The following is a 13,630-nucleotide window of genomic DNA, read 5'->3' on the forward strand; positions in this document are numbered from 1 at the left end:
CTCTTGACCACTCTTGACCACTCTTGACCACTCTTGACCACTCTTGACCACTCTTGACCACTCTTGACCACTCTTGACCACTCTTGACCACTCTTGACCACTCTTGACCACTCTTGACCACTCTTGATCACTTTTGACCAATCTTGACCACTCTTCTTAACCACTCATCTTAACCACTCATCTTAACCACTCTCAACCACTCTGCTTAACCACTCTTCTTAACCACTCTGCTTAACCACTCTTCTTAACCACTCTGCTCAACCACTCTGCTGAACCACCCTTCTTAACCACTCTTCTTAATATAGTCAATGATGAAGAGAATTGCTAACTCGCGATGTCTGGTTTTCTGGAATGCTTAAGCAAATGGCCGTTGCCTTTTACATCGATGATGGTAGCTCTAAGTTTATACCCACAGAGCCTATCCTTGGCGAGGGACCAACCATGCAGGTGTATCTGTTTTATTCTTTGAGGTCACCAGAAGGACTGCGTGACATCTAATCACCAAAGCCGTGGGCATACATAGACTTGATATATTTCTATTCTCTCTGAACTAAAAGAAAGTTTGCTGACTACTAGCATCGTACATGCTTTATACAACTTGTTCTTGGTAGCTATCACTAGAGAATGACGAGCAGTAGGCAACAGGCCGCGGTGAAAAATCTGCTGTTACAGTATCGTATTGCACTCAGAGGACCCGATCGCTGTGCACACGCTCAAAGCCTGGTATAGCATCAATTGAAATATCTTTCTATAAAGTAGCTAGGTCCTAAAAGTTTCGCAGATAAAATGTGACATGCCCATGGTGGCGTTCCTTGGCGATGGCATACGCCGTTTGGCCATTCGAATCTTTCAGTCGCTTTTTCACACCACGCCGATTGGCCAACAACTGCACAACCTCATAATGCCCACCAGCCGCAGCCCACCAGAAAGATGTTCTCCCCTGGTCGTCCACCGCATTCACATTTATGTTGGGACGCTCCAATAATATTTTGACAATTTCAAACCTGCCTAGAGCCGACGCAAACATTAGCGCAGTAAAGGAGGAGCAATGGTTTTGGTCATTGATCAACAAAGATCCTTCGTAGCTGACTAGGAGATGGACAATGTCGACATGCTCCATAATTATTGCGACCTGAAGTGGCGACGTCCCCGATGGGCTTATTTGGTTGATATCGACTGAATTCTGCAAGAGAAATTCCACCGTTGCAAATTGTCCTGCGCGACATGCTGACCAGAGCGGCGGAAATGCATCGGTAAATTGAGGGCTTTTATGAGGCCCCGGCTGTCGGAAGAGGACTTTGATCAAGTCTAAGGAGCCATTCGCAGCAGCCTTTGCCAAAGGTGTATGGCCCAGCTTGTCGGCGCAATTGAGGTCCAGATTTGTTTGCTGCAAGAGGAGCTCGACCAATTTGACGTCGGAATTGCTCACCGCATACCATATTGCGGTGCGTCCATTCTCATCTTGATGATTAAGGTTGAGGCATGGACTCAAAAGCAAGGCTTCAATGATAAGCAGCCGTTTGTTGATGGGGAGGAAACGGCCGTGTCCTTTGACAGCCAGAAGCAACGGAGTTTCCTGTCGACGGTTGAAACAGTTGACGTCAACTCGAGGATTTCGTACAAGCATTTGGATTGCTCCATAGTCGCCAATTTCTGTCGCTAGGTGCAGTGGTGTTTGGCCATGATGGTCGCAGATGTTGACATTTGTTCGCTCATCAGACAAAAGAAGTTGGAAGACATAAGTTTGGCGACAGCTCAGCGCAATTGAAATGGGCGCAATCCCGTCCAGTGATTGGTTATTGAGATCAATGTTCGGTACATTGAGGAGCCGTTCGATAATACTGACGCTTCCTTGCAGAACAGCGATCGAGAAGGCACTTTCTCCCAAAGTATTACGCTGTATGACATTCACTGAATGATGGCTTAAGAGCAAATCAACAGCTTCTGAGTACCGCAACTTTGTAGCCAACATGAGTGGTGTAAGGCCAGAAAACTTTCGGTTGACATCTGCCTTTTCCCAACCCAGAAAGTGTTGGACGATGCCTAAGCTTCTATGTTCGATTGCCCAATGAATTGGCGGGGTGTCTTGAAAGTCTATGCAATCAATGAGGCTCTTACTGAAGACGACGTAGGATTTCCGGGATGTGAGACACAGACTTCGAAGGTCTTTCTTGTCGATGGACTTGCCAATCCACAGAAGTAGTTCCAGTGGAAGTCCCAAAAGCGGCATCTCGGTAGATTGTGTGAACGTATAGGTAACGACTACCTATGCAGATGATAATAAAAGGAGGGCTCAGAGTAATAATTTAGAGATCAAGTTTGCCACCGCGAGTGGTTGGCGGAGGAGCTTGGGAGGCGCATTTCTTTGTGGTGCTGGCTTCTATTTAACTATTTTTGAGGGCATATTATCGCAGCCAGTGCCCTAAATAACGATATCACCGACACGGAGTTACCTAAAAGTGTTGAGTCACCAGCTCCTAGGATCGTGCTATTTGCTCCTGGGAGCCCTAAGAAACCCGGGAGACGGCTATAGTCCCAGGTAACACTCACCGATTCCTGGGAGTTATGCATCGTACCTGAGACACTAATATGACGGACATACGAAAGCCGAGTCACCTAACTCCTACGATCTCTGTTTCTTGTCTCAGGGCCAAGTGGCGCCATTGTGACCAACATACAAAGGTCAAGCGCCTCGCCAGCCATATTACAAGTTCCTCCAACCCACAAGTGTACCATCTTCCAGTTACATCCAATATTAGCATTTCTCGAGCATTCAACTTTGCTATAATCTGCTAACGGCTCCCACTTCCACGGATTCTATCCTATCATTTTCATTCAAGAAACAAACAATGGGCCAATACTGGCTGGTGGTTTGCCCGTCCAAACGCGAGTACACAACACAGTCATTTGGTGGGAAGTTATCAGAGTTGCTCTTTTCGTCGTGGTCCAACATACTGCGTGACCTGATTGAAAACGAGTGGGCTGGCACTCAGCTCATCTGTATTGGGGATTACTTAAATCCAGACGACCTCCCTGCCACGATTCAACAAGACAAGTTCCACCTGAGTTCCGCTGAGAGCGGTGCAACATCCGAGCCCCTCCGCTACGATGTCGTTGAGAAAACGTTTGGATTTTGGTCTTACGAAGAAGAGAAAGCAGCGACTCTCACGGTCATGGAAAAAGCTTCCAATCCCAAAAGTCGAGTTCTGAGGAACTTAACTACCGGTGAATATTTCTTTGAGGACGCGTTGCCATTTGGAATCACCATTGGCCACATAGTTCTGATGAGTATCTGTTGGTCGTCGGAAAGTTCAACAGGCATTACGGGCGGAACATATCTGGCCAAGGGAGTCTGGGCTGGCCACAAGTTCGACATTGTAGATGCCGACATGGTGGAACATATGAACAGACAATGGGAAGATGTCACCGAGGATGTCCTCGATGAGGTTCAGGCTCTGTGGCCGAGCGATTTCGGACACAACTCGGAAACTGAATGGAGAGTTTAACACGTCCTGGGCAAGAAGCTATGAAATCACTCGACGTAAAAGATATCCGAGGATATAATCCTAGGCTACCAAACAAATTGCCAATGAGAATATCTTTGGACACCCTTCCCGTGATACTGTACGAACAGGCGTGGCCTGTGCGACCTTCAAATCCCTGAGTTTCCTTAAACACAACGCTTCAATCGATTGACTACTCGAATTTGCTCGTCATAACCAGCCGAGGGAATGTATGGAAAATTATTATTCGAACGATAAGAGTAGAAGTTCATTCAGTAGTAAGGCTTTTAATTTAGACAAGAAGTTTCAATTCGCCTGGATAGAGTGCTCGACTGAGTGCACCATTAAATTGCTTCACAGGGTCAGGTTTCACAGAGAGTAACCCGACCAGCAATAATCCCTGCGCAGAATTTGGGACAAGAAGGCCGTCTCCGGGAGCACCCAGTGAGGTTCCTGGGTGCCAATAAATTCCTGGGGCCGCACAGCATGTTGTCATCCTAGTCGACCCACCCTTTTTTCAAGGATTTTGTCCGCAGACCAACCATAGAATTTGCAATTCCGTTTTAAACAAGTGACTGAAGTTGAAAGTTGCTTTTGACATGAGTGCTATGAGGTTTGATCTGGGAAACGTTTTCTTTATAAGGCTATTTTATGCTCATATGTATAACACCATTGAGAAGTTACAAGGATGATTGAAATAGCAATCTCTCAGAAGAAATACATATCAAAACATACATGGTACGTTACATTACGCTCCATAATTACTTACTAAGTTCTCTTCCGCATCTGTGGCGGTGCGGACCATGTAATTTTAATGTAATTATTTGTTTCATTGTAACAAGCTGGCTGTACTAAGTTTTCGCCAGAACAGCCAAGAGTTGCTCGTGTTGTTAGCCTCAAACGTCTTCTTTACCCACTGAAGCTATTTTCCGGATAGATCTAATCAAATATGTACCACTGGAAATGAATCGATTATTATATAAAGGTGTATCCGCGAGCCCGCCTAAAAGGACGCTTATCATGCTTAAGATTTGCTGCGCTTAAAGTGTAGGGTTTTGCCCCTTGAGCTTAACGTACCAAATTTACTCCTTGTAGACAAGTGTAGTTTAGCAGGCATCTGAGCGATTCATATATTAAATGATCCCTTATTCTCGCACAGCCAAAAAGTTCCAATGGTGCGACAGGGAGTCTAGGGTTTGAAGGTTGGCAGAGGGTCGGACTACCGGCTGATAGCAAATTTGTACAGACAAAGTAAAATTCCAGCACATGTAAATATTATTGACTGAAGAAATAATTTAGTTACCGTTCCAATTAGCCCGAGATCTAGTGCATCTCTGAGAAGGCTTCAATTCCATCCATGCCTGTCGCAGTAACGCCATATCAACATCCGCGAAATGAGGCCCAATCTGTCTCAGGGTCAAATTCTTCCTCTGTAGGTCACGCAACTTCCGTTTGTTCTTTGCGTTAAGCCTCTTGGGGGCTTTGTAGCCATTCAAATCACCTGGATAATGCTGAGGCGACTGGGTTTGTGATTTGGCTCTAGTGAGGGGTCTGCGAGGGCTGCTGGGAGGGACTTGGCCATCACAAGGCCGATTTTGCTTGCCTTCTTCCCGTATAAGTGGATGACTGTCGCAGCCGAATCTTGCGGTAACAGCTTGGTCATGAGTAGGCAAAGAGGTGAGATGTTCTTGCAAATCTTTCCTCTCCTCATTGGCTTCGGTGACAGCACAGTATCCAGAAGGCGGACTGGCGAAGCTTAGAGCGGGAGGTTGCGGCTGTTTTATGCCACTGACGGAAGTTGCCTCACACTCTTCATGTGGGGAGATGAGTGATTCCGGCTGGATGGCAGCTTGATCACAAGATTGGCGTGCATTATCACTGTTGAATTTAGGCGGCTCGAGGATTCGAGGATCAATGGCCTCAAGGCCAGGAGTTGTTGGCCCTGAGCTGGGTGAGGAAACTAACTCCGAGAAGCATGGTTCCACTGAGTTGCTCTTGTTGCTGACGCTATATTTGTCACAAATACTTTGCCCTGAGTATTGTTCCAGATTCCCTTCAACAGACGGGAGCAAGGCCGGGACGGGGATAGAAGACCCTTCTGACACACAGCCCTCACGCTCATGATTTAGATGCGAGTAATGATAAAATCGGGCTTTCTTAGGACGACCCTCTTGTGGGCCTGTTGAAGATATTTGGGCTTCCAACTTGCAAGTGCGCTTTCTCTTACTGGGTAGCTTTGGATTTTGCCATATGGTTTCCTTGAGGCCATGCACATCGTGTAAGTGAAGTCGGAGGTCACGCTCATTGTGGAAACTTTGGGAGCATCCACATATTGGCTTTGTCTGACAATGCCCAATTTTAGCCAAGTGCTGCCCTTCAATATGTTCCCTCAGATTGTCACTTCGCAGCCAGTATCGCAAACGCTTTTCTGCAAAGAGATCCGGGTCCCACAAACAGAAGGGGCAGTAGCCGGGACGAATGACGGTATGACGGTAGATAATTACTTCGCAGTGCTGGGCTTTCCAGGACTGAAGATGGGTATCACAATGATCCCGCCATTGACTCGACAAACACCAGTCCATGCATTCATAGCAAAACTGCATCTCTGACTCTGATAATTGAAGGCCAAATGCTTTCTCACGCCGAATACACCCGTGAATATGAGCACTTCTGTCACATTTTCTCAGACTAGCAGAGTTAGTATCTGCCAAGTTATCGTTAGATCAGGGAGCTCACCTTTCAATATTGATTTGGCAACCTTTTACAGGACAGAGGCCTTGTACTGGGCTTTCATTTGGGAGGTATACCACGTCAAAATCACGGAGACACTGCGTCTGTAGATCTTCGACAAAGAGAAGTTTTTCGTCAAAGGAAAGCTCTTTGTTTGAGGACATGGCTGTTGCGATTCGCGCAATCTCTGGCATAATCAACATCTGAGTGCGTGCGCGAATGTCATTTTCCGAATGGGTTGGCTCTTCTTTTCCTCGATTGATAACTTTCCGGTCTCTCTTCTCCTGTGCCCACCGAATTTGATATTGCCTGAGTTCGGAAAGGCGATGCCGAACGAGCGCCTTCCTGTATTCCAACTTCTTGTCCTTGAGGCGATCCTCGTCGTGGTTCTGTGCGAATGACTCGATCTGGGCTCTCATTGCCACCATATCTGGTTTTTCCAAAATACTCTCTTTGGTCTCTGCTGGCAACTCACCTGGCAAGCCACGTTCGTAATATTGAACATAACCTTGGAAGTACTCGATATGGTCGGACTGGTCTTCCTCATCTAGAACAGCTCCCACTGTGTCTATGGAAGAACAGTGGGCTTGATAATGCTCCGGGAAAGTGTTTAGCCCCCGATGCGCTAGTATCTGACTGACAGGTGCAGAGCCGTTTCTCTCTGTGATAAAACTTAGTATTAAGATCTCTCCCTTGTGTCTATTGTGTTTGTGTGGTGTAGGGGGCTTACTTTCGACTTTTTTACCAAGGTTTCGTCGTATACAATGGATCGTTGCCAATTCACCAAAGTACCCTGCAGCAGTAAAAATTTGACGCAGGCAAGAACAAAATTTTTGTTTCGTCAGAGGTGTCTCCTGAGGCCCGTCCGCCGTGGCATGTCTGAGAACTGGTTTATCCAAGTACTCTTCCTTCCATCGCAACGGAATCTCGCCATTTGAAAGATCAAACTGCGCCAGATCATCCACAGTATCCACCCCATAAATAGCACCGTGTGCTAATGCGAGGGAGAGAAGAAGGTAGCCCGACGCAAATTGCGGCCTGTTGCTGTCTCGGATACCAATTCCGAATCTAGAAGCACCAATTAGTGAAGTCCCGTATATTCGATAAACATACTACTATGGCCTTCTAACTCACACTGTGTATTTTTCACATCGATGATTTTTGAGCCACTTCTGGTCTACCTTCCAACCCACAGCCCAACGAGCTGTGGGTGAAGGAAATAGAACCAACTTGATATGCTAGAATAGAGATTAATGTTGTATAATATCGCTAGAGTAAAGACGCCTTACTTCGTATAGAAGACCTCTTTCATATTTGTCCTCGCTAGAGGGTATGAAAGCTCCGACTCTTGCTCCAGTAAAGAGATACAGCTGGAGAGCAAATAAGATGACAACTTTGAGCAGTCCCGGAATGAATGTTTGGTGATCAGTCTGCCACAAAGATGAGACTGTTCTCAAAAAATCTTGCTTTGTGAAGTTGAGTTTCTCTTTCTTTTGGTCCACAACGACGCCATCTGCCGTCAAAGTTTTTTTGATCCACTGCATCCAGGTGAGTTTAAGATGATCTCAGAGGGGAAGTTACGAATGAACCAACCATTTTTATTTCTTTTCGATCGTCTGGGACGATTTTGGTTCTTGTGAATTGTTCAAATCCACCAAAGAATCTCTCGGCATGCGCACTCACGGTTCTCACCGTGGGTAGACCATCGTCATTCAGTCGCCCTTGAATAGAATTTACGTACCAGCGAATGTACGCTTTGATCATCTCATGTGTTGGAGCAGGAGAACCGAGGGAAGTTTTATAATATTCGTACCCATTCTCCGGGTCTGCAGTGAACCTAAAGGAAGGTCAGCAGAATGCGTGAATAGGAAAGGATTGCCACTTCAGATGCTGTGTAACTCACTCGAGCCAAAGGTTCATGGTTTCTCGGTGTAATTCGTTGGTTTTGGGGAGCCTTTTGTCTTTCTCCCGAATTGAGTCCTCCTCTTTATGGGTTCCAGGGGTATAACCATTCTTTTCCCGCTGTAGACGGCGCCTCTCTTTCGCGAGTTCATCGCGCTTGGCAAAAAAGTCCTTTCGGCCCATAATTAAGTGAGGCGCGACCTGGAGGTAGGGAATGCATTCAAAGTAAAAAGAATGCGATAGTAGATCAATGCACAAGGTAAAGGCGCTTGGATAGAAGATGTGTTGATTATTACATGCTAATGCTGCCATACGGTTTGCTTTTATATCTGAGATCTTGAGCTCGAGCCGCTCTGAATTAAAAGAAAGATGGAAGCAACATCATGAAACGGATGGGGTTCTCCACTCCGTCCTGCGCTTCGTCATGACGTATCTCCTTGATAAGACGTAGTGCTCCAAAAATTGAGGGCAGCAGCAATGCTATCAACGAACTATCACAGTATAGACGACCCTGTGAGGGCTAATCCCTTCTGGGTATAGTCTGCGGTGGGCTGAGTGCATCAGTGTTGCTCACTGATTGGACACTGAGCATCACTGAGTAATCAGGGAGCACCCAATGAGCACTCACTGAGCACTCACTGAGCATCAGTCATTCTGCACGTGACTGATCTGAGCATGATCACTGATCTGAGCCCGTGCTGACATCTACTCAGTGAGCCTGAGCCTGAGCACCCTCATAAAAGCGGCGGCAGCTCAAATAGGAAAGCCCCACCCGCCAGGGAAAATCCGGTACGTATAGTTACATATAGACAATTTCCCCATTACACAGCCCAATGGCAGACTCAACGAGCTCTGCTGCGCCCTCGGGCGCGAGCAAGCCCCAAGCGGCCCCGAAGCCGCCTAACCCGGTGTTCAAAATGATGGGTACGTCTCTGTTCCCCAGATTTGACGGTCCAAAAAAATGCTAATACCGCTGTGGCCAATAGGTCTGCCTAATATGCGGTTCAAACTGCCATCTCGCAACTGGATGATCTTCCTTACTATTACTGGATCATTCACCGGTGCCATCATGTACGATCGCCGGGAGAAGCGTCGCGTGCAACAGAAGTGGTCAGAGCTCGTGGCTCATATTTCGAAAGAGACTCTACCAGTCGATCAGATGCGCCGGAAAATGACAGTATACCTGGCTGCGCCACCGGGAGATGGCCTGCGTGTGGCTCGGGATCACTTCAAGGAATATGTCAAGCCTATCCTGGTGGCCGCGGCATTGGACTACACGGTGATTGAAGGGCGACGTGAGGGCGACGTGAGAGCTGGCACGGCGGAAAACATTCGCAAGCAGCGCCGAAAGGCCGGTGAACCTAGCTCAACTGTTGAGGAGGTCGGTGTGGAGGCTGTCATTGCTGCCACCCGGGAACACATTGGGGTCACTGACGAACCCAGCCCCAAGGGCGACTTGGTCATTGGCCGACACACCTGGAAGGAGTATATCCGGGGCTTGCACGAGGGCTGGCTCGGCCCCTTGGATGCGCCACCTCCGCCTCCGGAGGAGGTGAAGGAGTTGGCCGCGGATACAGTGGAGGACGTGAGTGCGGACAAACCCGTTAGTCTCGCGAGCCCCGAGATTGCGAGCATCGATTCCCCCGAGTTCTCCGAAGAGAACAAAGAAGCGATCCCCGAGCCTAAAATCGAGGAACCCGAGAAGGAAGAAGAGAAAGAAGAAGAGAAGAAACCTTCCAAGCCAGCCGGTCCTACTCCTGCATACATCTACCCCAGCGAATACTCATCCGCCATTCTCCCCCACACCATCCCCCAATCCTTCGATAGCTCCGCCCCAGTCGAATTCCCCCATATCCTTGGCTTCCTAAACACCCCGATCCGAGTCTACCGCTTCCTCACACAACGTCACCTTGCCGAGGACGTCGGGCGCCAAGTTGCCGCAGTTGTCCTCGCAAATAGCGCGCGCCCATACCGCGAGGACACCCCCACAGACTCGGAGCCCACCGCCGCCAGCGTTGAGCCCAATCCTTCTCTTGACACCTCGTTCACCGACCTCCCACCTCGCAATTATGAGCAACAAACCGTAATGCAGGCTGCGGAAAGTGAGTGGCACAAGTCTGTGCACAAGCACGAAGAAGACGAGAAGGAGCGCGAGTGGCTCGATGATATTGTGCTTGATCAGCGTATTGCCTCGCGCATGCAGCGCGCCACCCTTTCTCCGGAAGATGAGGCGCGCGCTCAGCGTATCGGCGAGAAGCAGGAATACATTCTTGGCGAGGAGCGTCCAACTCCCGTGCCTTTCTGGAAGCGCATGTGGATCGATTACGGCTACGGCGAGAGTGAAGAGGCCCTGAGACGTAAGCCCATTTTGGGTAACATTGACGAAGATGTACAGTGAAGAGATCTTCAGACGTTTTCTGCTTGATGTTCACAACTTCTAGTCTGGTTGTTTACTATAATGGTTATGGGATAGATTCTTCCCTAGCATCCAGCACGGCATGTGTTGGTCCTTTTTGTTTAGCATATTGTGACTCCCTCCTCGGCTTGTATATTAAAGGCGTTTGATGTCCCATTTTAGAAATGTACATTGATGGAAAAATGTTCCTAAATTTGGAGTAGATTGTTCTACATTTAGCACTTTGGTTGGCAATAGATACTGGTACATTGGTTCTCCCAGCGCCTGTATACTCACTCCACTTGGCATTGGCCAATACCAGAGTATATTTGCTCTCCCCGTGTCTTTCTCTATGTTTTAAACTCCTTTTGTTGTCCCAGCTCCTGCAACTGGTTTTATTGCTAGGTATCTAGGCAACTCATGGTCGAAGCGGGGATGGGGGTGGGAGCTCACACGATCCTCGATTCAGATCAAATCAATTCAGCACAAAGACCGAGGACTCGGGCCACTTCTTGTTCGCCTTCTCGGCGTAAGCAGTCTTATCACTGCCCCACTTGTTCAGTAGGTCCAATGCAATGACAGCCTCGTCGAGAGTGATGTCGGGGAAATCGAGGGTAGCAAGCAGGTCTTGCTCGCACTGCGGCTTAGATTCAGGGTTCAGGAGTTGACGACCAGACAAGCCGGTCTGAACGTGTGTGGCACTGCCCTTGTTGGCCAAGATGTAAGACTCGTTCCACTCTTCGAGCTTCTGGGTCTTTGGGAGTAGCTTGTCAAATTCTGCATTGACAACCTCGGCAACCTGCTCAGGAAGAGGCTCGGCAAGGCTCTCGAGAGACTTGCGGAAGCGAAGTAATTGAAGGTGGAGAGTGGGGTTGGAAGGATCGATAGAATGGGCGGCTGCAAGGCACTTGACGGCAAGGAGGTGCTTGTCTATAATCGTATTAGCATGAGAGTCCCGTCTAAGGATTACCAACTTGACTCACTCTGTCTGGAGTAAACCTCAAATCCAACGCATTGGGCTTCGATGTTCTGGGGGCTGCATTGAAGCAATGGCGTCAAGAACTTCAAGGCATCCTTTAGGGGATCCTGAGTCTGGACCAGGGTGTTGCCCAGAGGATCGGAATCTTCCTTCTTAGTCTCTCCATCAGCACTCTTGGCGGTAGCGGCAGCCGCTTTCCTTGCTGCGCGCTTGTCAGACTCGATCTTTTCCAAGCGCTGCTGTTCCTTCTTGGCCTTCTTGAGAGCCTTCTTCCTCTGATTCTCATCAGTAGAATCAATTCCATTTACTCCGCTGGGCATCGGTCCGTGCACGAGATCCGGCTCGTCGTGGAGAAGTAGGTGGGCCTTGACGGCTCCGATAGCCATTCTTGTGTAGAAGGGATGCTCACGCAGGCGATCTTCCCAGCGCACCATGTCCACGTAGGCCCTGATCATGCCCTTGCGAAGAGAAAAGCCGTGGAAGTCGAACTGATCCTCCTGCCAGGTATCAAAGATGTTATAAACCGAGTGGAAGCGCTTCAGGGCCAGACCGAGCTTCTTCTGTCGGAGGAACGCCTCGGCGTCCTCGGTCAAGAACCAAGTGCACTGCATTTCGTGGAGGTCACCCAAAGTGCCACCGACAGTCTCGTTGCGGGTGAACTTGCTCATAAGTTCCAGACCCTTCTCGTTATCGTTGTTTCGGAGCACATATTTGGCTGCCTTGGTGTTGATATGGCGATCCTTCTCATCTAGCAGTCGAGCCTTCTCCATCTCTTCTGCTGCCTTCTCTGGGTTTCCGTAGTGCTTCCAGATCCGTGCCTTGGACATCTGATATTCCACGGCCTTTGGTGACAGCTCAATGGCCTTCTCAACGTTCTCCATGGCCTTGGGGAGGTTGCGGCTGAGGTGATAGTTGTAGTGTTGAGCCAGGAAGTAGTATGTGCATGACAGGAACTCGTTGCTGTCGCCGTTCGCTTCCGCAGAGCCATTTGCGACCTTCTCGGAGAGATATCCCTCGACTAGTTCTTGTATCACGTCACGCTTGGCCGGGTTAACGTAAAGCTGCTTGATGTTCACGAATAATGAAGGAACACCCTTCTTCAGCGAGCGTTGCAGATAGGCGTCAGCGGCCTGCTTGAAATCTTCACCTTCTAAGAAATCGAGAGGAATGCGACGAGCAGCATCGCAGCGGGGGTTTTTCTCCACCCACCCATCGTACAGAGCCTTCAATGCCTTGTGGTCGTTTTCGGGGATAGCCTTTGCCTTGATCAAGCCATTGTAATAGATCGAGTTGTCTGGGTTGCGCTCCAAGAGAGCTGTATACGCGGCCTCCGCATCGGCCTTACGGTCCAGTCGCAAAAGATAATCCGCCTTCATCTCCATGACTGCGAGCACATCAAGGCATCGGTATCCAACCGCCTCGAGGTGCTCTAGAGCTCTCTCGAGGTTTCCAGTCTCCGCAATGATCGTGTTCTTGTACAAGATGGCCTCCGAGTTCTCCATGTCGGCGACATGTGGGATGGCACCCTTCAATGTGTCCTCGTAGGTAGTCAAAACCTTCTCAGCCTCTGCCAAATCTCCAGCCAAGTGATGAGCGATTGCGAGTGCCGTCCAGTTTTGACGGAAACCCGGGCGAGTTTGCAGCATCGCACTGCGGCTCCGAATATATCCCTGGTAATCCCGCATCTGCATCTGGAGCAGTGCCAGATCACGCTGAATAGGTTGCGATTCAGGTTCGAGGCGCAGAGCAAATCGATATGCTTTGATTGCCTCCTCGTAGTTCTTCTCCTGGCGTAATAGCAACCCATACACGTGCCAGGTGATATGCGACTTCATATCATTCTGGAGAGCCTTCTTAGCGAGCGCAAAGGCCTCCTCCAATTGCCCTATCTGGCTCATGTTCAGAGCCTTCATGGCTTGTGTGTCGCCATGTTTGGGGTTTTTGCGAAGAACCTGGTCTGCTATCTTGATGCCTGGGAAGTAAAATGTGGTTAGACAGGCGTTGGTAGTTCAAGGTCACTTCAGAGGCCAACCTTTCTTATACTGTTTCATCTCAAAGTGGTGAACCACTTGACGAAACAAGGAATGGTCCTTGGAGCTCAATGTTTCCGGCATTGTGGGC

At 48.8% G+C, this 13,630-nt stretch overlaps 5 protein-coding genes across 5 annotated transcripts; 2 read left to right on the plus strand and 3 right to left on the minus strand.

Annotated features, from left to right (window-relative positions):
* Positions 1-766: 766 nt before the first annotated feature.
* Positions 767-2,230, minus strand: PGRI_063350 (ankyrin repeat domain-containing protein; the record flags this gene model as incomplete). Its single annotated transcript, XM_040794049.1, has 1 exon — positions 767-2,230. The coding sequence occupies one exon, from the start codon at positions 2,228-2,230 to the stop codon at positions 767-769; it is 1,464 nt and encodes a 487-aa protein (XP_040649299.1).
* A 619-nt stretch (positions 2,231-2,849) lies between these two features.
* On the plus strand, positions 2,850-3,506 carry PGRI_063360 (uncharacterized protein; the record flags this gene model as incomplete). Its single annotated transcript, XM_040794050.1, has 1 exon — positions 2,850-3,506. The coding sequence occupies one exon, from the start codon at positions 2,850-2,852 to the stop codon at positions 3,504-3,506; it is 657 nt and encodes a 218-aa protein (XP_040649300.1).
* A 1,292-nt stretch (positions 3,507-4,798) lies between these two features.
* PGRI_063370 (uncharacterized protein) lies at positions 4,799-8,318 on the minus strand (the record flags this gene model as incomplete). Its single annotated transcript, XM_040794051.1, has 7 exons — positions 4,799-6,191; positions 6,240-6,894; positions 6,964-7,301; positions 7,368-7,471; positions 7,523-7,771; positions 7,827-8,070; positions 8,137-8,318. The coding sequence occupies 7 exons, from the start codon at positions 8,316-8,318 to the stop codon at positions 4,799-4,801; spliced, it is 3,165 nt and encodes a 1,054-aa protein (XP_040649301.1).
* Positions 8,319-8,968: 650 nt separating this feature from the next.
* On the plus strand, positions 8,969-10,533 carry PGRI_063380 (Tim22-complex subunit TIM54; the record flags this gene model as incomplete). Its single annotated transcript, XM_040794052.1, has 2 exons — positions 8,969-9,059; positions 9,122-10,533. 2 exons carry the CDS (start codon positions 8,969-8,971, stop codon positions 10,531-10,533), a joined length of 1,503 nt encoding a protein of 500 aa, XP_040649302.1.
* Positions 10,534-11,005: 472 nt separating this feature from the next.
* Positions 11,006-13,623, minus strand: PGRI_063390 (peptide alpha-N-acetyltransferase complex A subunit NAT1; the record flags this gene model as incomplete). Its single annotated transcript, XM_040794053.1, has 3 exons — positions 11,006-11,460; positions 11,514-13,481; positions 13,542-13,623. 3 exons carry the CDS (start codon positions 13,621-13,623, stop codon positions 11,006-11,008), a joined length of 2,505 nt encoding a protein of 834 aa, XP_040649303.1.
* Positions 13,624-13,630: the final 7 nt, after the last annotated feature.

Source organism: Penicillium griseofulvum (genome assembly GCF_001561935.1).
Source record: "Penicillium griseofulvum strain PG3 chromosome Unknown contig_91, whole genome shotgun sequence".
In the NCBI taxonomy this organism is placed as follows: domain Eukaryota; kingdom Fungi; phylum Ascomycota; class Eurotiomycetes; order Eurotiales; family Aspergillaceae; genus Penicillium; species Penicillium griseofulvum.